Source organism: Lissotriton helveticus, chromosome 4_1 (assembly GCF_964261635.1).
Source record: "Lissotriton helveticus chromosome 4_1, aLisHel1.1, whole genome shotgun sequence".
In the NCBI taxonomy this organism is placed as follows: domain Eukaryota; kingdom Metazoa; phylum Chordata; class Amphibia; order Caudata; family Salamandridae; genus Lissotriton; species Lissotriton helveticus.
Window position 1 is genome coordinate 290,756,803 of NC_136063.1, and position 27,835 is coordinate 290,784,637.

The following is a 27,835-nucleotide window of genomic DNA, read 5'->3' on the forward strand; positions in this document are numbered from 1 at the left end:
ATGACAATGTAAACTGTACTACAATGACTGGTGGAGCTCTCCAGATTGTGGGGAACCACTTCTTTCACTCTGCTCAGCTCAATCAAATAAAATAAAATTTTGTTGTGAAAAAAATATATCACAAACCTAGGAGGTCCGAAAGCAAGACCCATTGGCTTTGCTAATGCTTGTTTAGATATCTCATTTGCTAAATAGGGCACTTTTAATTTGGTGCCAGACAGGGCTGAACTGGGAACTTAAAGCAGTCCTAGCAAAGGGGTCCCAAAGACAAGACCTATTGGCTTTGCCACTGCTTGTTTTTATGTCTCATTTGCTAAATGGGGCACTTTTAATTTGGTGCCACACAAGGCTGCACTGGGAACCCAAAGCATCCCTGGCACTTTGTCCATCCTCTATATGGTGTGTTGCGAGCCAACGCAGTAAGTGAGCCTGACCACTACAAAGGGGGACATGGGAAGAGAGTGTTCCCTATCCAAGACAATTTAGAAAAATTTACATAAAGTGTGCATTCTACAACACATTTTATTATATAATCAATTGTATTGGCATTTAGAGCACAGATATATGATGACCTTATAGTGCACCAGGATACGACAATCATGTTGGGGCTCTTCAACGTTTCTCTCTCTATCACCCTCCAACACTGCCCCTCATCTCTCCGTAGCCCCTCTCACATGTATTTAATTTTTAGGTCTCGCCTACTCCATTCCGCAGGAATGAGTATGCAAGTCTAATGCAGCTAAACCACTACTTAAACCCAAGGCTCTCAAAAGGCTCCCAAAAAGCGGATTTCGAGAAGTGCACGTCCTCATGCACGAGCTTGCCTGAGCCTTCTGCCTATCAGCCTCCCTCCCACCTCCCCCCTAATTGCTTTAACTTTCACGGCCTCGAGGCTGTGAGCTACTTGAAAGAGATCCGCTCCGCAGCTAATCTGACATCAGCATATCTCCCCCCCACCTCCCACGGCCGTCCTTTCTGCCCGCCTCGCACACCACATACGAGCTTGCCCCACCATATAATGTGCACCGTGGTTATTTTTTGACAGTGTGCGATGCTTTGCACAATATTCCAGTGCATGTTTCTGTTTGTTTTAGCTCGCCAAAGCGCACGTTTTCTTCATCTGCCTACCTAGTAATGCTTCTCTTCCTCCCTGCCTTGTCTTGCCCGTGTGGCTCTCCCCTGGCCCTTCCATGATGCGCTCTCTCTAGTGTGCTCCCCCAACCCACGCTGCTTTCATGTCTGCGTCCTTCTCAAGCTCCACCTTGCTATTGCATGTTTGCTCTCCCTGCACCATCTATATCGTTCTCTAGCTTCTGGTACCCATTTACTTCTGCCCTCCAATGTTGCTTCAGCCACTCTCAGGCTCACCTCCTGCTCCCCCTCTCACAATGCGCGTGCACTCCCCCCACCCCTCCCATTTGTTCTCTATTCTTGCATTTGTTCACGGCCACCAGGCCGTGACACCACATCAAAGGGCTTCTCCAAGCGTGCGCTCTGCGGCTTCTCCTCCCCTAATTATTCATGGCCGGCCGGCCGAGCTCTGCGGCTTCTCCTCCCAAAATTATTCATGGCCGGCCGGCCGGCCGTACTTTCAGTTTCCCTGCCGCCCCCCACTTCCCATTCATGTCTTGTTTGACGAAATGTTACTCAATGACCTTGCTTTAAACAAGAATGCCCTTAAGACTTTCTAAACAGGCTTATTCTGCCACCCTTATTCTGCTGCTAAGTGCTGTTAGCTTAACTCGCACGAAGTCACATTACATAAAGCGAAAGGCTATATCCAAGTGAGTGCTTTACCCATCACCCACTGAAACTGCTGACCTGTTGCTCCGGCATGTGCACAAGAGTGGCATACGCTACGCACTACGATTTGCTGCATTGTATGCGGCCATATTGCTTGTGCTGTTCACTTCTGCTAGCACTCCGTACTGTCACCAAGCTAGCTCTCAGGGAGTCTCTCGTGTGCTTTAGCCTGCAGTTTATCGATGTAAACATCCCACGCATTCCGCTGGGGCGCCACCCCCTGCTGCACAGACAGTGTTCTCTACGTTACCGTTTTGACAGCCGCCCACTCAGCCAGAGTCCTAATGTCGGGGCGGGAGTGGACTTCCGGGGTATATCTTCACAGCGCTTCAGTGGTGCAAACCCTAGTTTTATGTAGCGCCTCTCATACCAGTGTATCTTTGCGCGACAGGGAGGGAGCAGGAGAGCACCATATTTTCAGAGATATGGCTCATTCCTCCCCTTTCCCTTGTGCTGGCGCTCATTACAGCTGCCGTGCGCCACACACACACCTTGGCGCCAGAGAGCTAGGGTGTAAGTCCTGCATAGGTTTTGTACAGGGAGGGTACCCTTCCTGTACAAAATACGATGCCCAGAAGCATGCAAAGTTTTTCCCACTTAAAAGGAAGGAGAAATTAAAGCATTTCTCCTTTCGTACGCCTACTGGAAAAAGGCGCAGTTTTCTCACGCTAAACCCAATCAACTTCATTTAGTAAAATGGATGTAGTGTGAGAAACCCTGGGTGGGTGCTTGGGAACACCCATGCTCCACCCTTGATACGCCCCCATGGCACTAAATAATGCGAAGAAACGCAATGCGTTGCTTCGCATTACTTTTCTGTTATTTACAGCGCTAAACAAGTTTAGCGCTAGAAAGTAAATTGGGAAAAAAAGATTTTGCGCCAATTTGCGACACTTTTGTGATGCAAACACAGTGCAAAATCTTAGTAAATCTCCCCTTAGTGTGCTGGACAGCCCTGCTGGTTTTGTTACTGGGGGACAGTTTTTCAACCCCGAGTAACAATACCAGCCTCCCACTCCTCCAGCGTCCATCCCGATGCCCATTAAGCCAGTCGGGCCTTAGCGCCTGGGCCTATTTGTTTTCACAGTCCGACCCTGGATGGGGTTCACAAGGGCCTCTGGTGCCTGGGTGTCACAGAACTGGACACCTCGGGCTGCTTTTATGTTATATCCTAAAAAAAGGTAAACAGTAATTTTAAAAATACCACATCCCTACACACAGACAGAGCAGCAGTACACAATCTATAAAATAAAATAAGGAAGACATTAAACGTTTTCTACTGCTTGTTTTTTTTTCCAAAGCGCCATGGTTAGAGAACAGTCTGACACAAATTCCACACTGGAGTCCTCTTCCTTTTGTATGCTTACTTAGCTCCTGGATAGTTTTCTGTGGTCATCACCAAGTGCGCCACCCGTGTTTATGGAAATTGCCTACTTATTTATTCTGAGAGCAGCACTCAGGCACAGGTATCTATAGTCCATTTCTCTTTAGAAAAATTATGAAACGTATCTTCCACAAGGCAGCCATTCATTTGAATACTTATCAGCGAAAATATGGTTTCACAATGCTGCTACAATAATTTTTCTTTTATTGTATAATAGCTGTAACATTGTTCTCAACTTATTCACTGGAATTACTGTTTTAAGAAGGGCTTCAAGAATTGATTATTTGCTTGTTATTTTGAATACTTTTCTCTCATTAAAGATTTGGATGTGCCCCAGCAATTGATGACTGGCAATGCGTTAGGGTATTTAGGATATACTTTCACATTCTTGCAGATGCCCCAGTACTTGTCTTGTGGCGTCGTCAGTCTGGGTGAAGGAGGGCGCCAACGCAGCCTGATGGGACAAATTGTATTCATCACGGTGGGGGCAGGCAGGTAGCATCGTAGTAATTGGTATGTAAATCATTGCAGTAGCAGGGGCATCATTGAAAGCCACTTTGTCATTCTGCTGGATTGTTCCTACCTACAGTGTTCCTGGGCAGGCCCCTTCCCACAGACACAGAGGGGAAGGGGAGGAGGTCCCGCAACTGCAGAGGCCGTCCTCAATGTGCACCAAACAGGGCTCATAATATTTTTCAAGGACGGACCGTTCCTGCCGTCCTGGGACACATTTTAAAAATAAAGAAGTAGGGGAACGGGCTTTGTTAAATTAAAAAAGATGGGGCACGCCGTGCCCTTCCGATCCCGCCCACTTCTACCACTGAAGGTTTACAATCATTGCAATCATTACAATCTTTGGACTTTACCATGAGGACATGGGCCTAGATTGCACTAGACATTATGAGACCAATGGATGTTTTAGGAGTGCAGAACAGATTTGTTGCAGTTATGGTTGATTACTTTTCCAAGTAATTTGAGGTTGAGGATTGAGGTGACAATTGGAAAAGTAATAAGATTTTTTAAAAACATCTTTCTGAGTGAAGATTATGAGTTGGTTTCTGATAAAGGCTCTCAATGATAATGAGCAGCAGTTTTGTTCAACAGGGATGTGTAGATATTTGGAAGACCACAGCATTGCACATAAAATGACAGCCACTCATAACCCTAAAACCAATGGTGTAGTGAAAAGAGTAAATAGAGTCTTTAGAAAACCGGGTATGGAACTTATATGCCAAAGTGGGTGGTTGTGCAGAACAACAATACATGATATCACTAGTTATACCCCATTTGAACTACTGAAAGGTAGAAAACAAAAAATTGCATTGATGAGAAAGGGGTGCGTTTTATCCAGCAAAATCGATTTTAAGATATCAAGAATAGTATTAGGATAAAAATCATCGTACCATGGAAGGAAGGACAGGGCCTCCTCTTCAACATATGTTCTCTCCAATGTCTTCATGGCATCTACTGGATAGTCAGTATATGACAAACAGAGCTGTCTGTGGTACTGGGGTCCAGTAAAATTAGGGGAGACCTGAGGGCTCCACGATGTGGAGGATTTTGAGGCGCTGGGATACTTCACCCAATAGATTTGATGGGTCAGCCTGGGACAGTGTCCCTTATATGGCCTGTCGGGCCGCTGAAGTGCTTGAATGAATACAGACCCCGCGGAGTGTTATATCTTACCAGTTTTACAGCCCACAAGGCGTCCAAATGGGCCTGCACTGCCAAACATGTGTTGGTACGGACCCCTCAGGCCATGTGAGATATGCGGAGTAATATAGCCTGGAGGCGTCAGAAAATGCCTATGTGGCTCAGTGCGGAGACTAATTACAGAACCCGTAGGGGCGTCAGTCACCAGGCTGCTCAGGGAAGCCTCTGTGTGGCTGCTGCAGCATGCGTATCCCAGTCCCCAGAGGAGAACGAGAGATGCGCATAGCAGACCCAATTGGGGTTGCTCTAGGCTCGTGCAACAGACCCACCTAGTGTCCGTATCTACCGACTTCCCGATACTATTCTGCCGTGCTGAGTGGCTAGTAAACCGTTTATGGAACTTATAAGACAAATGGTGTGGTTGTGTAGAACAGCAATACACGCTAGATAAATCCCATTTGAACTACTGAGAGGTAGAAAACAAAAAATTGCATTGATGAGAGGTGTGTTTTATCCAACAAACTTGATTTCGATGTTATTAAGAATAGTGTTAGGATGAAACAAATGGAATATAAAGAACACTATGATGAACATAAAAGGGTGAAGGAAACAGAAGTTGCAGTTGGTCAATGTGTTCGAGTAAATTCCCCCAGGTATGTACAAAAGAGTGATACAAATTTTTCAAGACCTATGAAGGTCATCAACAAGCTGTACAATTATGTAAAGGTGGGAGATGGCACTGTGCAGAATATGAACAGAATTGTAGTGTGTAATCGCATTCACAAGGAAAATAGGAATGACAAAATAGGTAAAAGATGCTTGGAGAATAAAAGATTAAGAAAAACCTGGGTAGACCAATAAGGTTTCATGATTATGTTTAAATATGTATTTGAAACACTGTTCTCATATTCATGTATATATATATATATATATATATATATATTATCTTCAGTTGCAATGTAATTAGGTTATTTAATGCAGTTTTGTGCTTTGGTAATTGTAGTCTCTAACTTGTATATCTGTTTAACATTGTTATGCTATGAGAGGGAAATATGTTGTAATCAATCAATCAAGGATTTATGAAGCGTGGCAAATCACCCGTGAGGGTCTGAAGGTGCTGGAGTTGCTAGCTGCTTTGCAGAGAAAGCAGGGAACAATGAGGCAAAAGCGGGAGAAAGCATTCATAAAAAGGGGGAGAGGAAGGAGAAAGCAGTAAAAACTAGGCAAAAGTAGGATAAAGCATTCAGAAAAACAGGGAGGAAGCAGGGTGGTTCAGCTGCATGTGAGAGCTAGGCATGGGACCTGCTGTAAGAAAGTTTATGTATCTGACATTCTTTGTCGGAGTGTTTAGTGTGCCTGGAAATGCTCTAGTTTGATGTGTGGGTCAGTTGAAAGAGAAGGCCTAGTGCAATGGGGTTACCAAATAAATTCCTTATTGCCACATGAAAATTGGTCTTCGTTTATTGGAAGGAAGGAACTACTGACTGACACCATCTCTTGTCTAGGCATATAACATTCCAATATTTAGATGGCATATAGAATGTTTGTTCGTTGATCAACACCTTTCACTGGCATAGTATTTCATCATGGCCATGGGCTGCTGCCTGCTTTGGTTGTAGTGTATGGGTGCTGTCGTTTTCAGGGTTGTTGCATTGAATTCCGCGAGTCAGTGCAATTATTGGAAAGTCAGTCAACCTGGATAGATAGATAGATAGATATCTCACAGTGGGGTGGTGGCCATTGTGTAGTTATAGTTAGGTCAGAGCTTCCATAAGAAAGGCCGTTTTTGTTTCTTTAATGACTTTGGTGCTATTTAGCAAATCTGCATGAACATTTCCAAGTAAAAGTTCATTCAGTTTGGCTCCTTTATCCGTCAAGCAGGTGCCAAGAAAAAGGGGAGAGGGTCTAAAAAATGCGTTTCCAAGTCAATTCCCATTGGAAACTTTGCTCTCCAATACAGAACACGCACTAATTATTCCATGTATATAGATGTTGCTTGTCAGTAATGAGTACCATTAACCTGGGCAATATTAACACCTGTTATTTACGGCACTTAGAAACTGCAGCAGTGCAGATTGAAACAGTACATACAAAATGTATTATTCTAAATGATCAGACTTTGCCATGTGCTCTGCATGTCCTTCAAAAGTGTCTGAAACATCATGTAACATTTTTGGCAATGTGGCTCAGCCAATTCGTACATATTAATTTATCGTGCCCTCTTTTTAATGGCTCGGTCTTATCTATGCTTCCAAGTATTTAGATCACCAATATTAATACTTCTGTAGTAGGGGATCTCTGTGTATAGTCATAATCTAGTGAATAGTCCCGCCCATGTGCGATCAAAAATAATCTCTTACAGTGTCAAAAAATGCAGAAATGCATAGACACTTAAGAGAGAATTTAAAGACAGATAATGCAGCCTAAAAGGCTACACTGTCCAGTACTTCAACTAGAAATTCCACCATAAAATCCACAAAACAGCAAAAGCCTGTACAGATTTCCATTGCTTTAACAGCAAACTCCCTCAGGAATGATAGAGAGAAGAACCTGGACAGACAAGCCCCATAGGCTGCCATTATGTGGCTCAGAACAGGATACTGTGCCTTTAAGAGAATCTTCCAGAACCTTCTCCCAGTATCCCAGAATGCATAGCAGGTCCAACTTACTTTCAGTTCTTTTTTCCGGCTCCTGCAAGCAGGACCCTGGAGCATAGAGCTCTCCCTTTTCAGGGGTTTTGTTGGTGTTTTTTCACTAAATTTGATTTTGTGTACTTTTAAAGTACTCTGGTGACTTTCTTCTTGGTTTTCTGCACCCTTTTGTTGTCCATAATGCCTGCATTATTTGACAAATGCCCGGAGAGCTCCAGGAAGAAGGCCAAGTCAGATCCCCATGAGGTGTGTATCCTCTGCCTTCCCTCTTCCCACATCCCAGAGGAGTGTGATATCTGTAAAGGCTTCTCTGGCAGGACCTTGGAGGACAGGAGGAAGATCAGACTTCAGGGCTTTGAAGAGAGAAGACTGAAGGCTCAAGGTGGGTCTGGAGGGGCTTCTACTGCCCATGCTGAGGCCTCTGGGGGGCTCCCCAGGGGCAGGAAGTCCAGCAAACGTCCACTGTCTCCGTCTGGGTCAGTTGCACTGACCACAACATCGAGAGGAAGGTCCACGGCCAGTTCCCGGTCTCCCCAGGGCTCTGGGTCGAGAAAACGTCGAGGGACTTACACAGGCCGCCGTCGGACCCAGTGTCGATTTCTTCGTCGTCGGCGTCGAGTGGACGGCATCGAAGGACCCGGCGTCGGCGCTCGCCGTCGAGGCGACACCGCCGTTCGCCGTCAAGGGCGAGGACATCGTCGTCGTCGAGGGGATCCTCGTCGTCGAGGCCGCCGTCGAAGCGGACAAGGTCGCCGTCGAGGCAGAAGAGGTCTCCGGCGCAGAAGGAGTCGACGTCGAGGCGATCGAGGTCGACGTCGAAGCGATCGAAGAGGTCGCCGTCGAGGCGGTCGGGGTCGCCGTCGAGGCGTAAGCGCTCGCCGTCGACGTTTAGAGGATCGTCCATCTGGTCAGGATCGACGTCGAGGCATAGAAGCCGGTCGACGCAGAGGCGTGTGAAACGGTCGACGCCGAAGGGCCGCTCGACGTCGAGGGGACCACGTTCGACGTCTGGACACCGGTCTTCGACGTCGGGGGGTCATAAGGACAGGCCGAGGACTGTGGGGGGCTCCCCTCAGTCAGGAAAGGATGGTGGGTCGCCGGGAACGGTGTACTCAGAGGTGTATACCCGAGGAAGACTATTACACCTCCTCCTCCTCCTCCTCTGCCTAGAGGTCCTCCTCCGAGGGCTCCAACCCCTCCTCCATTGCCTCCTCTACCTGCTCTTCCGTCAGGACCACAGGCCCCTGTGCCTGGTGCTCCTCCTCCGGTTCCACCGAGGTCGGTGTCAATGCCCAGACTTCCGACACCTCCGAAGAAGACTCCTAAGTCGAAGGTTCCTCCTAAGCCCAAGACGTCCGTCCCGGGGAAGCCGGCGGAGCGTCCCAGACCCAGGAGATCGAGGTCGCGCTCAGGGAGGAGAGACAGATCTAGGAGTAGACACGGATCCTCCTCTAGATCCAGACATCGCCATAGGAGGCATAGGTCCAGGTCCCGTTCGACCTCTAGGACCCGTTCATATTCACCTACATTGTCGGATTCACCAGAGACGAGGGTGTCTCCGATAGATGACATTGGCACGTTCCAGGAGCTTCTCCTGAGGGGGGCGGCGAAGTTGGGGATCAAGGTGACGGCCCCTACGCCGACGACTTCTGTGATCTTCGAGACTTTGCACAAGAAGCACCTGTCTCGCCCCCTACTGCCTTTGGTGCCAGGACTGGTTGAGCCTGCTGAACAGTTCTTCCTTACGCCGGCGGTGGTGAAAGCCGCTCCCTCCAGGCTTGTCAAGAAGTACAGGGCGCCAGAGTCGGACCCGGCCTTCTTACGGATGGACCCAGTGCCTGATTCGGTGATTGTGACGGCGGCTAGGAAACTACATGCTACCTCCCCGTCCTCCACTGTGCCTCCGGATAAGGAGAGCCGCTGGATTGACTCAGCTGGAAGGAAGGCGTGTGGGACGTCTTCCACGACGATGAAGGCCTCCAGCGACTCGGCGTTGCTGGGGCGGTACGACCGTGCGCTGTGGGATTCCATGGAACAGTTTGCGGACCTTGTCCCGCGGGACAGGAAAGAGGACTTCATGGAGATCGTCCAGGAAGGGATGCTGGTTTCGAACCAAGCCATCAGCGCCGCGGCGGATATCTCCCTGTTGGCCGCACATGGATACTGCCACGGTATCAATCAGAGACGCCATGCTTGGCTCCGGCTGACGTTGCTCAAGCCTGAAGCGCAACAGCGAGTGGCAAATCTGCCGTTTTCCGGCGACACCCTCTTCGGGAAACATGCAGATGACGAAATGGCCAGGATGAAGGCCGAGGCTGAAACCCTGACGGCCGTGGGCTTGGAGAAGCCCAAAGACAAGAAACCCTACCGCCAGTTCCAACGACGGTTCGGGTCGCAGGGTAGAGGAAGGGGACAGTCTTCTGGGCAACAGCAGCAGCAGCAACAACAGCAGCAATACAGAAGACCCTTCCAGAAACGTCAGAGGGGTAGAGGTGGACAGCAGTCCTCTACCGCGAACAAGGGCCCGGCTGGGTCTCGACCCTGAGCGGTTACTTCCCCTTTGTCCGTTACCCGCTCCGGTGGGGGGAAGCGTTAAATTTTTTTCTGGCAGAGTGGAGAAAAATTACTCAGGACAAGTGGGTGCTGAATATTGTTTGCAATGGATACAGTCTTCGGTTCATCAGCCCTCCTCCATCGATTCCTCCGGTCAGCTCGCAGTATCAACTGCGCGAGCTCCAGGCGGAGGCCGACATCCTTTTAAGGAAAAGGGCGATAGAAGATGTACCTCTGTCTCAAAGAGGAAGAGGTCTGTACTCCCGGTTCTTTCTAGTCCGCAAGAAGGACAAGAACGAGTTCAGGCCCATTCTGGACTTGCGACAGGCAAACAAATGGATTCGCAGAGAAAAGTTTCGCATGCTGTCGTTGCATCAGATTTATCCTCAGCTGCAGCGGGGAGACTGGCTTTGCGCCATAGACCTACAGGATGCGTACTTCCATGTGCCCATTGCACACAAACACAGGAAGTTCCTGCGATTTCAAGTCGGCACCAATCACTACCAGTACACGGTACTTCCGTTCGGGTTGAAGTCCGCGCCCCGGACGTTCTCTAAGTGCATGGCAGTGGTAGCGGCACAACTGAGGAAGAACAAGGTGTTTGTCTACCCATACCTGGACGATTGGTTGATCAAGGACTCCTCCTTCTCGGAAGCTCAAGCACACTTCCAGAAGACGTGCGTTCTCTTGAACAAGCTGGGGTTGCACATCAACATGTCCAAGTCTGTCCCTACTCCGGTCCAGTGCATCCAGTACTTGGGAGCCTCCATAGATACGCTGTCGGCAAGCGTGTCTCCTTCGGAAGAGCGACGTTTATCACTCCTTCGGAAGGCTCAGGCTCTCATGTCCACTCCATCCACGACAGTGAGGACGGTGTCTTCTCTGCTGGGATCGATGGCCTCTTGCATCTTCCTGACACCACATGCGCGGCTGCACATGAGACCGCTGCAGGAGTGCTTAGAAGATCAGTGGGACCAGAGGAGAGGCTCTTGGGACGACAAGATACGACTGTCTATACATGCTCTTCAGTCTCTGAAGTGGTGGTGTTCAGCGGAGAATCTCCTCATAGGGGTTCCCTTCCACAAGGACATTCCCACTCAGACTATCGTGACCGATGCTTCTCTCCTGGGATGGGGAGCGCACTCCGGAGACCTGCAGATTCAAGGGACGTGGTCCCCGTCGGAGTCCACGTACCACATCAATTTCCTGGAACTCAGGGCTGTTCACTTGGCGCTGAAGGCCTTTCAACCGTCCTTCCGGACCAACTCTCTGCTTGTACAGACGGACAATACGACCACGATGTATTACCTCAACAAGCAGGGGGGCTCGAGATCACGCACTCTGTCTCAGGAGGCGCAGGCGATCTGGCATTGGCTTCTGGCTCGAGGACTCTCGATAACGGCCACTCATCTGCCAGGTGTGCAGAATGTTCAGGCAGACGAGCTGAGCAGACTGATTCAGGAAAACCACGAATGGGTCATAAACGACGAAGTACTAGGAGAAGTCTTCGCAAGGTGGGGAACTCCAGACGTAGATCTGTTCGCCACCGCCGAAAACAGCAAATGCCGAGACTTCGCCTCCAGGTACTACCAGCCGGGGACGCTGGGGAACGCGTTATGGATCAACTGGTCGAACAGCTTTCTGTACGCTTTTCCACCCATTCCCCTGATTCCAGCGGTTCTCATCAAGCTCTCCCATTCCAGGGCGAAGATGATTCTGATTGCCCCGGAATGGCCCAGACAGTGGTGGTTCACGGACCTGCTTCACCGGTCTCTCCTTACTCACATGAAGCTGCCGTGCAGGCCGGACCTTCTCACGAAGTTCGGGGGGCGGATGGTGCACCCCAACCTCTCGTCTTTGAGTTTGGCGGCATGGCTCCTGAAATAGTGCAATATGGCCATTTGAATCTCCCAGAGGATTGTATGGACATACTGAAGGAGGCTAAGCGACCTTCCACTAGGACTTTTTATGCTTACAAGTGGAAGAAGTTTTGCATCTGGTGCTCGTCTAAGAACTATGACGTCTGGACACCGGTCTTCGACGTCGGGGGGTCATAAGGACAGGCCGAGGACTGTGGGGGGCTCCCCTCAGTCAGGAAAGGATGGTGGGTCGCCGGGAACGGTGTACTCAGAGGTGTATACCCGAGGAAGACTATTACACCTCCTCCTCCTCCTCCTTTGCCTAGAGGTCCTCCTCCGAGGGCTCCAACCCCTCCTCCATTGCCTCCTCTACCTGCTCTTCCGTCAGGACCACAGGCCCCTGTGCCTGGTGCTCCTCCTCCGGTTCCACCGAGGTCGGTGTCAATGCCCAGACTTCCGACACCTCCGAAGAAGACTCCTAAGTCGAAGGTTCCTCCTAAGCCCAAGACGTCCGTCCCGGGGAAGCCGGTGGAGCGTCCCAGACCCAGGAGATCGAGGTCGCGCTCAGGGAGGAGAGACAGATCTAGGAGTAGACACGGATCCTCCTCTAGATCCAGACATCGCCATAGGAGGCATAGGTCCAGGTCCCGTTCGACCTCTGGGACCCGTTCATATTCACCTACATTGTCGGATTCACCAGAGACGAGGGTGTCTCCGATAGATGACATTGGCACGTTCCAGGAGCTTCTCCTGAGGGGGGCGGCGAAGTTGGGGATCAAGGTGACGGCCCCTACACCGACGACTTCTGTGATCTTCGAGACTTTGCACAAGAAGCACCTGTCTCGCCCCCTACTGCCTTTGGTGCCAGGACTGGTTGAGCCTGCTGAACAGTTCTTCCTTACGCCGGCGGTGGTGAAAGCCGCTCCCTCCAGGCTTGTCAAGAAGTACAGGGCGCCAGAGTCGGACCCGGCCTTCTTACGGATGGACCCAGTGCCTGATTCGGTGATTGTGACGGCGGCTAGGAAACTACATGCTACCTCCCCGTCCTCCACTGTGCCTCCGGATAAGGAGAGCCGCTGGATTGACTCAGCTGGAAGGAAGGCGTGTGGGACGTCTTCCACGACGATGAAGGCCTCCAGCGACTCGGCGTTGCTGGGGCGGTACGACCGTGCGCTGTGGGATTCCATGGAACAGTTTGCGGACCTTGTCCCGCGGGACAGGAAAGAGGACTTCATGGAGATCGTCCAGGAAGGGATGCTGGTTTCGAACCAAGCCATCAGCGCCGCGACGGATATCTCCCTGTTGGCCGCACATGGATACTGCCACGGTATCAATCAGAGACGCCATGCTTGGCTCCGGCTGACGTTGCTCAAGCCTGAAGCGCAACAGCGAGTGGCAAATCTGCCGTTTTCCGGCGACACCCTCTTCGGGAAAGATGCAGATGACGAAATGGCCAGGATGAAGGCCGAGGCTGAAACCCTGACGGCCGTGGGCTTGGAGAAGCCCAAAGACAAGAAACCCTACCGCCAGTTCCAACGTCGGTTCGGGTCGCAGGGTAGAGGAAGGGGACAGTCTTCTGGGCAACAGCAGCAGCAGCAACAACAGCAGCAATACAGAAGACCCTTCCAGAAACGTCAGAGGGGTAGAGGTGGACAGCAGTCCTCTACCGCGAACAAGGGCCCGGCTGGGTCTCGACCCTGAGCGGTTACTTCCCCTTTGTCCGTTACCCGCTCCGGTGGGGGGAAGCGGTAAATTTTTTTCTGGCAGAGTGGAGAAAAATTACTCAGGACAAGTGGGTGCTGAATATTGTTTGCAATGGATACAGTCTTCGGTTCATCAGCCCTCCTCCATCGATTCCTCCGGTCAGCTTGCAGTATCAACTGCGCGAGCTCCAGGCGGAGGCCGACATCCTTTTAAGGAAAAGGGCGATAGAAGATGTACCTCTGTCTCAAAGAGGAAGAGGTCTGTACTCCCGGTTCTTTCTGGTCCGCAAGAAGGACAAGAACGAGTTCAGGCCCATTCTGGACTTGCGACAGGCAAGCAAATGGATTCGCAGAGAAAAGTTTCGCATGCTGTCGTTGCATCAGATTTATCCTCAGCTGCAGCGGGGAGACTGGCTTTGCGCCATAGACCTACAGGATGCGTACTTCCATGTGCCAATTGCACACAAACACAGGAAGTTCCTGCGATTTCAAGTCGGCACCAATCACTACCAGTACACGGTACTTCCGTTCGGGTTGAAGTCCGCGCCCCGGACGTTCTCTAAGTGCATGGCAGTGGTAGCGGCACAACTGAGGAAGAACAAGGTGTTTGTCTACCCATACCTGGACGATTGGTTGATCAAGGACTCCTCCTTCTCGGAAGCTCAAGCACACTTCCAGAAGACGTGCGTTCTCTTGAACAAGCTGGGGTTGCACATCAACATGTCCAAGTCTGTCCCTACTCCGGTCCAGTGCATCCAGTACTTGGGAGCCTCCATAGATACGCTGTCGGCAAGCGTGTCTCCTTCGGAAGAGCGACGTTTATCACTCCTTCGGAAGGCTCAGGCTCTCATGTCCACTCCATCCACGACAGTGAGGACGGTGTCTTCTCTGCTGGGATCGATGGCCTCTTGCATCTTCCTGACACCACATGCGCGGCTGCACATGAGACCGCTGCAGGAGTGCTTAGAAGATCAGTGGGACCAGAGGAGAGGCTCTTGGGACGACAAGATACGACTGTCTCTACATGCTCTTCAGTCTCTGAAGTGGTGGTGTTCAGCGGAGAATCCCCTCATAGGGGTTCCCTTCCACAAGGACATTCCCACTCAGACTATCGTGACCGATGCTTCTCTCCTGGGATGGGGAGCGCACTCCGGAGACCTGCAGATTCAAGGGACGTGGTCCCCGTCGGAGTCCACGTACCACATCAATTTCCTGGAACTCAGGGCTGTTCACTTGGCGCTGAAGGCCTTTCAACCGTCCTTCCGGACCAACTCTCTGCTTGTACAGACGGACAATACGACCACGATGTATTACCTCAACAAGCAGGGGGGCTCGAGATCACGCACTCTGTCTCAGGAGGCGCAGGCGATCTGGCATTGGCTTCTGGCTCGAGGACTCTCGATAACGGCCACTCATCTGCCAGGTGTGCAGAATGTTCAGGCAGACGAGCTGAGCAGACTGATTCAGGAAAACCACGAATGGGTCATAAACGACGAAGTACTAGGAGAAGTCTTCGCAAGGTGGGGAACTCCAGACGTAGATCTGTTCGCCACCGCCGAAAACAGCAAATGCCGAGACTTCGCCTCCAGGTACTACCAGCCGGGGACGCTGGGGAACGCGTTATGGATCAACTGGTCGAACAGCTTTCTGTACGCTTTTCCACCCATTCCCCTGATTCCAGCGGTTCTCATCAAGCTCTCCCATTCCAGGGCGAAGATGATTCTGATTGCCCCGGAATGGCCCAGACAGTGGTGGTTCACGGACCTGCTTCACCGGTCTCTCCTTACTCACATGAAGCTGCCGTGCAGGCCGGACCTTCTCACGAAGTTCGGGGGGCGGATGGTGCACCCCAACCTCTCGTCTTTGAGTTTGGCGGCATGGCTCCTGAAATAGTGCAATATGGCCATTTGAATCTCCCAGAGGATTGTATGGACATACTGAAGGAGGCTAAGCGACCTTCCACTAGGACTTTTTATGCTTACAAGTGGAAGAAGTTTTGCATCTGGTGCTCGTCTAAGAACTATGACCCTACGACATGCAAGGAAGATGTCATCCTTCCATATCTGCTACATCTGGCGCAGTCTGGCCTTAATGTCCATTCCATTAAGGTTCATCTGGCTGCTTTGACTGCCTACAGGAAATGCCCTTCACAGACTTCCTTCTTCCAGATCCCTGTGATCAAGGATTTTCTAGAAGGCTTGAAGAAAGTATTCCCTCCTGTCAGGCTTCCTTCGCCTTCATGGGACTTGAATGTGGTGCTGTCCAGGTTGATGACGGAGCCCTTTGAACCTATTCATAAGGCTTCGTTGCAGCACCTGTCCTGGAAGGCGGCGTTCCTCGTGGCCATTACATCGGCCCGCAGGGTGAGTGAAATTCAGGCGTTGTGTTGCCATGAACCTTATACTGTATTTCATGCTGCTAAGGTTGTTATGCGTACTCACCCTAAGTTTCTTCCCAAGGTTGTTTCTGATTTTCATATCAACCAGACTATAACTTTACCTACGTTCTTTCAGACTCCTTCCTCTCCAGCGGAAAGGTCTTTGCATTCCCTGGATGTTAGGAGGCTGCTCAAATTTTATCTGGATAAAACCAGTGATATTCGTAGGTCAGACCAATTGTTCATCAATTATGGATCAGTCAGGACGGGTCTTGCGACCTCTAAGCAGTCTATCTCTAGGTGGATTGTGTCCTGCATACAGCTGTGTTACCAAAAAGCTAATAAGACCTTAGGAGGTAAGCCTAAGGCTCATTCCACCAGGGGCAAGGCTGCTACGACGGCATTGCTCCGTAATGTTCCGATTGCAGAAATCTGCAAGGCGGCCACTTGGAAGTCGGTTCATACCTTTGCTAAGCATTACTGCCTGGACACTGATGCTAGGGCAGATGCTCAGGTTGGACAGGCTTCTCTGCGAAATCTGTTCGCAAAATAGTGGTGTTGATTCTCTTTTCTCCACCGCCGCTTTGGTGTGGGGATGGGCTTGCCATTCTATTCACTAGATTATGACTATACACAGAGATCCCCTACTACAGAAGGAGTAGTTTCTGTCCTGTAACTCCAGTTCTGTAGTAGGGGTATCTCTGTTATAGTCATAAGCGCCCTCCCTCCTCCCCGGTGGAGAGAGACATATTCCTTTAAGGAATGCTACAGGTCTGGCGTGTTACGCCTTCAAAAAGAACTGAAAGTAAGTTGGACCTGCTATGCATTCTGGGATACTGGGAGAAGGTTCTGGAAGATTCTCTTAAAGGCACAGTATCCTGTTCTGAGCCACATAATGGCAGCCTATGGGGCTTGTCTGTCCAGGTTCTTCTCTCTATCATTCCTGAGGGAGTTTGCTGTTAAAGCAATGGAAATCTGTACAGGCTTTTGCTGTTTTGTGGATTTTATGGTGGAATTTCTAGTTGAAGTACTGGACAGTGTAGCCTTTTTGGCTGCATTATCTGTCTTTAAATTCTCTCTTAAGTGTCTATGCATTTCTGCATTTTTTGACACTGTAAGAGATTATTTTTGATTGCTCCGGGGTCCACGCACATGGGCGGGACTATTCACTAGATTATGACTATAACAGAGATACCCCTACTACAGAACTGGAGTTACAGGACAGAAACTACTCCATATTCTGTATAGGTTGGATGTTAATTCCTTTAACTCTGCGTGGTGTAAAGTAATATACAAGCCTGTCAGCTTTTGCTAGTCTTTTTTGCTTTTTTAAGTGCGTAATCCAAAGATGTATCAGAAAGTATCTCAGTTCCTTACTGACAGAGAGACCCCTAATTCGCCTTTACAGTTTCATATGATTTAAATGTTTCAATATATCGGAGATTAGTTGTGATTAATTCATGTTCGCTTCTGGCATCTTTTAATATCTATTTGGCAAGTCCCTGAGTTGAAGGGATATGTCCGAGCCGATTTCTCAGATGCAGTCTGCTTGTGATATGCACAGAGGTTCCCAGTGGACAAACAAAGGAAGGGATAATAGGGAAGAGTCTGCAGGGAAGGAGATCTCAAATAAGAGCGAAAGCAAATACAAGTGTCTGATTACTACCTGCTTTTCCTTTGGATTTACAGACCTTGGGAAGGACAGTGGGAGGGTAAGGGAAAGGATATGATGGCCAAAGACAAGAGCAGGTATTAGCAGAAGCTTGAAAATATCAGAACCAAGAAGCAACAGCTATGTGCATGCTACTTAAAGCATATACCTTTACCTGCAACAAGTTGTGTCACCCATGAAAGGAGGTTTTCATTAATGATCTTATCATGCACAATGCATGAAACATTTTCAAAAGCATACTTTATGCGAGGTACAAGATGAGTTGGTGTAAGGTTCACTTTGGGCCTTTATAGTGTCTTTGGTATGGAAAACACCTCATGTTCAAGCTGTTCTCATTTTTATGTAACGCTCCCTATACCAGTGTTCAGGTTTGACCAAGTTCACTGTACATACCAGTTTGCTAATGTATAAGCTGGCCCAGTGTTTACCAAGGGGATAGCCGGAGTTCAATATGCTATTCACCTTGCATTCTAGTTGTCTGTGAACCAATAACGGTGCATGTTACTCCCTCTTTCAATCCTAATATAGACAGTCGGAGACTTGGATTCATCGTAGATGAGTATCTATCCATTGTTCCTGTCAATAACAGAGCATCAAAGGATCTCCTTGTACATCTAAAGATACTTAAGACTTTCTACAGGGCCTCTATCTGCAAAAGGGAGCCACAGTTACATCGGCAGTGGTGAATTCATAGTGGCATTTTAACAGTCTGCAACTGGACCTCCCAGCAAATCCCGAAAATATTTGTTAACAAGCTCCAGATGCAGAATACCACTGCATGAAGAGTAACTAGAGCAAGAAGTTCAGCACGCTTGCAACCAGTTTTGAGAAAACATTAATGGCAAGAGTAAAGTTCAGTTCCTCTTTGTATAGCAAAAGTGGACTTCTGTCAGATAGGCCCAATTTTTATCAGGGACAAATTCTCCGAATACGTTCTGGAATAGTTCTTATGATCATGGAAAGTTAAATTGTTAACAGTCTATCACCTCATAAGCAAACTTTGGTGGACGAGCCTTCTTAGTAGTGAATTCTGGACTTTGGTTCGGGCTGCTATTACACATTAGGGATATGTGACAAACACCTTTCGAATAGCAAAAAAAAGATTACTTTTCCCCTGACATTTGTTCTTTACTCTGTTTAACTCGATTGCTCCAATATGTCATTGCATGCCAAATGAGTATGGAACAAAGCACATAACAGAACAGAACACATTACCCCACAATTGAAGAAGTACAGCAAATATACATATCTGAATATTTCTACCATAATTTTAATTCCTCAAATTCCAAAGAGAGCTTTGTGAACATTTTATTCACAGTGCACATGCTACAGTGAGACATGTTTCGGACCTCAAGGTTATACAGTCTGACCTTGAGGGGAGAATAGAAATATCGTATGCCGTCGCAGTGGCAAAAAGAACTGCTAATGACTTATCTTTAACTCCTTGATGTAGCATTCTTGTGTGAAGCTGTGGGACTCAAGAATCAGTTAATGCACTGCAGAAATAATTCCTTCAATGAAGTATATGTTATCAACTTTGAATCTGCTAATGAGCCATTGTGGTGTAACTTAGAATCCCGAGCCTCCAAGAAAAGGTGGCAGCCATGTATAGTCCCTCTCTTACACAGAATATGCTCAACACTTGTAACAGTAGCACAAGATTCCCTTTCATGTGGAAAGCATCTAGGTCCTATTTGCTATTTATTTCTCAAGGTTTGAAACATGTTTTCAGAATAAAAAAGCCTGAAGAGTCGTCTTTGCCAAAGCTTTTTGCTAAGGTCCTTTTCCTGAATTTCTTTATCATTTATAGGAGGGTCTCGAGGAGGTGTCCTTGTAGGTTAGTTCTAAGAAATGAAGTTCAGCTACTAGAGCCTGTACTCGTTTGACAAAGGTAGGGTTGAGGAAAACGCACAAGAGTGAACTGGTTAAAGATATAAACACAGTTGAGCATCTGTAGAACACAAAGGATTAGAAGTGTAAGTGGACAAATAGACAACCACTGTGTATTGCAGGAACATACAAGTAAAAGGAATTAAAGAGAACTCATATAGGAGACAAGTAATCAATTCAATAATTCAATTTACTTAAAAACATAAAGTCAAAATTCCAATGGTCCCTCTCGATATTGTGTAATGGCAGAGTATAAGCAAAAGAGTGCAGTTTCAGTGCTGAGTGGACAAATCACAGTTTTAAGTATTAATATTTTACTGTAGAGGTACTGTTCTTTTCAAAGTGAGTACACTTGGATATATGTGTATTCTATAAAAACCCAACCTCAAGAAACCTGTTCTGATAATCACTTAATATTGAAAACATTTTGACAAGTTTTTCTCTTAGAATGACTAGGCTGACAAAACCCACCTTCCAGGTCTTTTTAAGTGTCCCCATTACTTGAACATCTAATTATCATGGGGAAGAACCCAGCACCCTCTTGTTAACTCCTACTTCCTATCTCCTCCTTGTTTCTCTTCACCCTCAACCCCAAGAGCGATGAATATGAGTTTCTTGTGCTATTATTAATTTTCCATAGCCACCCCCTTTTTTTCCTACGTACCTCCGCCTCCCTTATTTTCTAGATGCACTGCTCATCTGCTCTTCCATTCCAGGTTGTGGTAGACATAAAAGAAAGACTCCTGCATTTTTTTTTCCTTATTACCTTTTCCTAATTTTTTTATACTTACAATTATGAATGCTTTAATAAATGTATGAAGTGTGTGTGTATATTCTATGCTGTGGGGACCAACTCTGTCCTCACAGCGTGGGTTAATCTTATCAGAACCTGATAAACACTATCTTTGTGAAGACTGGTCGCAGTAGTGTGTTTAGGTACTTTTGAGCGAGTGTATCAATAAACTAAAAGTGTAGTTCGATTTCCCTTGGTCCACTTTATAACCTTCCCTACTATCAAAGCATGTGTGGAGTTAGAATAGTAATTACACACTTCATTAATTCAATGGACGGTCTTCATAATAATACGTATGTTATTGTTGTAATTTATTCCCCTTATTGGTATGTTCCATCACCCCTCCTGCCCTGTTGGTATGGCCGGCCCAGAGCTTGCCATGGAATGTTGACAAGCTCTCCAGTGAGGAAAGTGGATGATTAATAAACAGACCTATTTACTCTTCTTGGGTCTCAGGATACTTCTTTACAATTCTAACACTGGTGACGGACCTGCGCAGGGGGCAGGAGTTAATCATCTCCCCTTTGAGTGCTCTCTCCATACGGTATTTTACAGTGGAAGTGAAGATTTCAAAGGAGTTTTGGACCGGTGGACACCATTGGATAAAGTCTCAAAAGCCCTTGGGATGTATGCTGTGCTCCTCATCATTATATCCTTGTATCCGGTTTCTGTTGTTATTGTTATCCGCTTCAAGAGGAGGTGAGAAAATGCATCCTGTGTGACTCTGGTGTCACCAACTTCCTATGACTGTGCTAACTGCCTATTCACTAAGCGTTAACTTCTGAGCTGTTGCCATTTAGCTACCGGCTGGGAAAAGCATTTCCAGTGAATTAATCGGGTGACTGTTCTTTTCACCGAGTAACCTGGGTACAAGATATTTATTTCCTACCTTGCTCGAGGAGTATCTGCGCTGTTTGGATGTCGTGCTGCTTGCCTGTGGTGTCGCCTGTCAGAGTTCCTGTATTTATCGTCTGATCAGCGTTCCTGCGTGAAGAGCGACCAAGTGTGTGTGGAGCCGGGAAAGGTCATTTCTCTTCGTCTTTCAGCTGTCCCACGCTTCGTGTGGATCCAGGTCTGCTCCACGATCGTGACTTTCATCTGCCTTTTATCGCCTTTGTGGATGAACTGTGGAGCCAGGAATCCTGTCAGCGTCTGGATTTCTTGGTAACAGATAGCGGGGAGGTTCCGGCGCGCCAGCAGCTAAGGGCCGGCTTTTCTTTTGAGGAAATTAACTCCTTGTTACCCCTTTTGCTGCCTGTATCGTGTTTTCAGCTTTCTAGGTTTCTTCAATTCAAAAGACAGCCGTGCCACTTGTCTGTTCTCTGCTGTCTTGTGGGCTAACTATACATTGATGTTGTATTCCCAAGAAATAATTTAATCTTTTATCTCATTTACCGGGTGAAGTCAATGTATATTTTGTAATCTGCTCTTTAAAAGAAGTTCCTGTTGTGGTTATTTTGCCCTTATTCATTTAGCATATCACATATATATTCTCAGGGTGTATTGAGCATATTATATAAAATGGCCGCAGCAAGCATGAGTCAACCCCGCCTTTCCTGAATGAACTAGGTGAGCCAGAAATAAGTTGGAAAGAGTGGGTGAAACTGTTTGAGTCCTATTTAATTGCTGTAGGCGGAGAAAAATACATGCCTGAAAGGAAAAAACATATCTTATTACACAACTTGGGAAGGCATGGGCGCAAGGTATATGAGTCTTTACCTAGTCTAGGTCAGGAAGGACAGGAGGAAACAGGAGTGGATGAATATGAGCAAACTATGGTAAAATTAGAAGAACACTTTGGAGACAAGGTAAATGTGGTGTTGGAACGCCATAAGTTTTTCAAAAGGAGTCAGGGGAAGCAGGAGTCTGTACAGAATTTCATTGCTGCCTTGTGGGGTTTATCGCAGTTGTGTGAGTTTAGCAGTTTGACAGAGTCCCTTATTAGGGACCAACTTGTAAGATGTACTAATAACCCCCGCATCCAGGAAAAGTTATTAGCTAAGAACCCTGGTTTAAAAGAAGCCATTGAAATAGCCAAATCTGTTGAACACACAGCCAGATGTATTAAGGAGATGAAAACTAATGGGGAGGAGGTAGCCTCTATAAAAGATGAAGAAGAGGTCAGTGAAGTATGTAAGATAAGATTTAAAGATACTCTCAGCATTAGAGGAGAATCCAGAGAGAGAGGACCGAAATGCTACAGGTGTGGTAGTAATAACCATTTTGCCACTTTTTACCAATGCCCTGCCAGGTTTGTCACATGCAAAAAATGTAACAGGAAAGGACATTTTGCGAGAGTATGTAGGGATGGTGAACAATTTTGTAAAAGTGAGAACAAGAGTACAGAGAAGATTACAGCCAGGGAAGTGAAATGCATAGGACCAAGAGTAGAGAAAATTATTTTACAGGTAAAAGATATAGAAGGGACTGTAAATGCCATTTATCCGAAATGTGATGTGTTCCTCGATGGCCAATGTGTTGAAATGTATGCTGATTCTTGCTCTCCTTATACGTTACTCTACAGAGATGATTTTGTCTGTTTGGAAAATTGTAATGTCAAACAATTGAAAATGCCTGATATTTCTCCTACAGATATAACAAGGGGAATATACCTTTGGTGGGCATGAAGAATGTTCAAATACGTTTTAAGGACAGAGAAACTTTTGGTCCAGTGTATGTAGTAGAATCAGGATCCAATTTGTTGGGTTGGGTTCACCAAAAAGAGCTGGGAATCATTCTAGATCCTAACAGTCCAGAACAGGTGTTACTTACTGACATGTACCAGGAATGTAGTGACATTTGTGAGGAGTTTGGCCAACTGTTCAGAGATGAACTTGGGTGCTTGCACATGTTCCAGCATAGAATAAAATTGAAGTACAATGCAAAGCCAGTCGTGCATAAACTTCGCCCAGTACCCCTGAAGTTGAAGGCACCTCTAGAAGAGGAATTGCGCAAACTGTGTGAGTTAGAGATAATACAACCAGTAACCTGCACTGAGTGGTTGGCTCCCATTGTCATCGCGGCCAAGGCCAATGGAGAGGGTATTCGTCTCTGTGTGGATTTGCGCAGCCTAAACGACAGTATATGGGTAGAAAGACACCCTTTGCCCATAATCAACGAAATGCTGAGTACCATGGGTCCAGCCAAGTACTTCAGTGTGATCGACCTCTCTATGGCATATCACCAAATAGAACTCCATCCAGAGTCTAGGCCCCTCACGGCATTCATCACCCCAATAGGAGCGTTCATGTTCAAACGGATGCCTTTTGGCCTGGCATCTGCAGCTGCTATTTTTCAGAAGGCGATGCAGAAAATTCTAGAAGGAGTAAGGAACACCATGTGTTTCCAGGATGACATCCTAGTATACGGCCAGACTGAGGAAGAACATGACGATGTCGTTAGACAAGTGTTCAGCAGACTTATGGAAGCAGGCCTGACTCTGAAAAAGGAAAAATGTAAAATAAAAGTGAAGGAGGTGGAGTACTTAGGCCACAAAATTACAGAAGAAGGGTTCAGGCCGAAAAGCAGTTTAATCCGTGCGGTGAAGGAGGCACCCAGCCCCAAAAACAAGGAAGAACTTAAATCCTTTTTGGGACTCTTAGAATATATGTCAAAGTACGTGGAAAAATTTTCGGCCAAGTGTGAGCCTATGAGAGAGTTGATGAAGAAGGACAAGGATTTCCTGTGGAACAAGGACCATGATGCTGCGGTAAAATTGTTGAAAGAGGAATTGTTAACCTCCCCAGCATTAGGAACTTTCGATGCCTCAAAGAAAACCATCCTTGCAACAGATGCTTCCAACAAAGGCCTGGGAGCAACCTTAATACAAAAGGATGGAAAAGAGGAGAAAGTCATCGCGTTTGCCTCCAGGAGTCTCACTAACCCAGAAAGGAACTACTCCGTAATCGAAAGGGAGGCCCTGGCCTGTTTCTGGGCAGTCAGACATTTCAAGTTTTTCCTGTGGGGTTTAAGGTTCACCATCCGGACAGATCATAAACCCCTCACCTTCATATTTTCTGTGAAGGGACTAGAGAATTGTACTCCTCGCATCAGCAGATGGATTTTGGGTCTGGAACACTATAATTTCAAGGTAGAGTATGTGCCAGGGAAGGAAAATAAAATCGCCGATTTCCTTTCAAGATCACCACTACCAGAAGTGGGCGAGAAAGAAGAAGCTCTTGACAGTCCGGTACTTATGATGGAAACGTCTGCCATCACTGAAGAAGAGTGGGAAATGGAGGCTAAAGAAGACAAGGAAGTAAATACCCTGAAGGAATACATGGAGAAAGGATGGCCGAGCAGAAAGAGCGAACTTCGACCCATTGTAGAGGAATATTGGGAAGTGAGGAATGAACTATGTCTCATCAATGGAAGAATTTATCGCAACCAGAGAGTGATTCCCCCCAAGAACCTCAGGAAGAAGGTCATTAAATTGGTGCATGAAGGCCATCTTGGGCGTAGCCTTACCAAAGCCAGAGTTAGGTCCAGCTACTGGTTTCCCAGGATGGATGCCATGACCGAACAAGCTGTTAAAGATTGCGGGGCATGTGCAAAAAGTGATAAATCTAAAACTATTCATAAAGCTCCATTATCCCCAGTAGAAGTACCGAGTAAACCATGGAGCAAACTGGCTATGGACATTATTGGCCCCATGCTTGAATTAGGAGAAAAGAGGAAATTCATGCTGGTTTTAATTGACTACACAACCCATTGGATCAAACAAAAGTTTGTCCACTCTGTCACCACGAGGACAGTGATTGAGTTTTTAAAAGGAGTATTTGTGGAGGAAGGCATACCAGTGACTCTTGTCACGGATAATGGCGTTCAGTTTTGCTCAGATGAAATGTGTGCTTTTCTCAAAAGTTTGAACATTAGACATGACGCCACCGCTTTATACTGCCCTAAGGCCAATGGGATGGTGGAGCGAGCAAACAGAATCATCAAGGAACACATCCAATTAGCTGCAACCAATGGGCATGATGTAGAAGAATCTATTAGGAAGTGTCTGTGGGCCTACCACACCTCTCCCAATAAGGTCACAGGCATCTCTCCTTTTGTGGCACTACGGGGTCGTGAACCATGCACCAAGTTAAATCCCAGTTGGTTGAGTGGGGGTGAACCTAGAGTAGTGGATCAGGAAGCCAGGGCAGAGAAGGTTCGTCTCCACCAAGACAAGTATAAGTTGTGGTACGATAATAAGCACGGGGTGAAAGATCCCAAGTGGGAAATAGGCGACACGGTACAAGTCAGAAAGAACACCAAGGTGGGAGCCACCCAAAGTAAATACTACATGCCATGCAAAATTTCCAAGGTGCTTAAGAATGTGGTTCAACTTGAAAATGGTCAATGGTGGAGTTTTGATAAGATTTGTAAATGTACTTAATTCATCAGTTTCCTTTTGCCTTTCCTCTTTTCATATGATATATGCTATCCTACTGCGGTGGGACTAACTCTATCCTGTGTCACCCTATGGAAGGGAGATGTGTTGTAATGTATTCCCCTTATTGGTATGTTCCATCACCCCTCCCCTTCTGCCCTGTTGGTATGGCCGGCCCAGAGCTTGCCATGGAATGTTGACAAGCTCTCCAGTGAGGAGAGTGGATGATTAATAAACAGACCTATTTACTCTTCTTGGGTCTCAGGATACTTCTTTACAATTCTAACAGTTATGTTGTGTGTGTGTCATTGTTTGTGTTAGTGCCATATATGGAATGGGATTCCAACCTCTTTGTGGTATTTTTTTTCCATGAAAATCATTTGGTTTTCTTGGTAAAAATATGTATTGGGGTTCACCAAAACAGCTTTTCGCCGGGTTGGTGTTCTGCATTTTGGGAGGTATTCCTGTATATTGTAACCTTGCCAACAGGAAATTAAAGCAATAATCAAAAAACAGCTATTTATTTTTTTCCTTCATAATAGATGCTCCTTGGTGTGGAGTAAAAAATACTCATGCTGGATCTAAATATGTGAAGACAACCTTCCCTACCAAAAAGAAATGGGAAACAGGCCATTGTTTGAAGGATAGGAATGAACCTTGCCATATTATGTAAGTATCAAGTTTTATTGTTGTTCTATATTTAAACAATTACTATATTGTAAAAGAATACTACACAAATAAAAACCATTTACTTTTTCAAAATAAAATCCTGCTATTTCGATGTTTCAGACTTCTAAGAGAAGAAAGTGCTTTTACTGACTGGAGATGGTAAAGCATTGATAGTGGTGGGCCCACTGGGAACCCTACAATGCTACATAGCTGCAGGGATTGGCTGTAGTGAGGTGTATGAATATCAGTTGATAATAAGTTAAAATTATTTGACGACTCTGAAACCTATTAGGTTATGTTATAAAATACATTATTAAAGCAGTATTGTAAGTGCCCTAAAGTCTTAATAAAATCAATGCCAATGTAATGTTTAATGTAATCATGATAAGGGGCTGATTTCTGTTTCAGCCAAGTCCTGGAGATTATGTCGGAGACAAGAGAAGAAGACCCTCTCGAATTGGCAAACACATTATACAATAATACCATGAAGGTCTTTTTCAAGGATACGTGAGGCTCTTCTGCATGTATCTGACTGCAACACAGTAAGCCGGGTTCTAGATATAAACAGTCGCCAGTGCCTGAAATGTGGTGAACTGAACAAATCACGACAGCTGCATTATGTATGAAAGTAAATAATGTTAGAAACATGGCCAAAATAGTTCTGCTTGTGGACAGCATTACTTCATTGAAAATTATGACACTGAAAATCTTGCCTTGCGAATAACCTCATTTTGTAAAAACAAGGCATTGCATTATGTGCTTCTATGATGGATAGAAATACATAATGAATTATGGATTATTTAAGTTGCAACTTGAAATAAAGTTTTTTGATAAGCCCCTCCTTTGTGTCACTCTCACTCATATGTCTAAAAGTATGGATCTGCTCTTCATGTGTGTTGTTTTGGATCGCATGGCTCAGTAAGAAAATAGCTGCATACTTTGTACGCAAAGGTAACAATCTCTTCGTGGGTGAAGGGAATAAGAGGAGATAGATAAAGAGATAGTTTTGAGGCTATGCTTCCCTGATTCAGAGAGGGATTCACCCCCATATATGGATGTATATTTTCCATATTCCTCCTGACCCTAGTTTGTTCAAGTGCAGGCCAGAATGTTATTTTTGACACATGCCTGCCATTTATTGCCCAGCACCACAATGCTCATTCAGTTTTGCTCAATAGTTATCTATTTCTGTACTTCTCATTAGGTTAGGGGGTGGGGAAGGAATTCCTTACTAGCTGACATAACTGTTAGGTGTGCATTTACAGAAGGAGGGTGTAGACTGGGCAGGTTGCTCAGGTCTGGATTGAGGAAGAGGATCAGGACCTACTACAGCGACAGGTTGCAAACCAGGCAGGAGAAGGACACTAGGTCTTGCGGGTAATGAGGGTTTTATTGGTATTACACGTTTGGTGTTCAGTATTAATGTTCTTCGTGTCCTAAAAGTGAGTCTC

The 27,835-nt window shown here is 46.7% G+C and overlaps 1 protein-coding gene across 1 annotated transcript in view; it reads left to right on the forward strand.

Moving 5' to 3' along the window:
* TATDN1 (TatD DNase domain containing 1) overlaps positions 1 to 27,034 on the forward strand; it is a 216,552-nt gene extending 189,518 nt beyond the window's left edge. Inside the window, 2 exon segments of the mRNA XM_078686792.1 lie at positions 26,258 to 26,384; positions 26,793 to 27,034. Coding sequence (XP_078542918.1) covers positions 26,258 to 26,384; positions 26,793 to 26,895 — 230 coding nt within the window. The 3' untranslated portion in view covers positions 26,896 to 27,034.
* Positions 27,035 to 27,835: the final 801 nt, after the last annotated feature.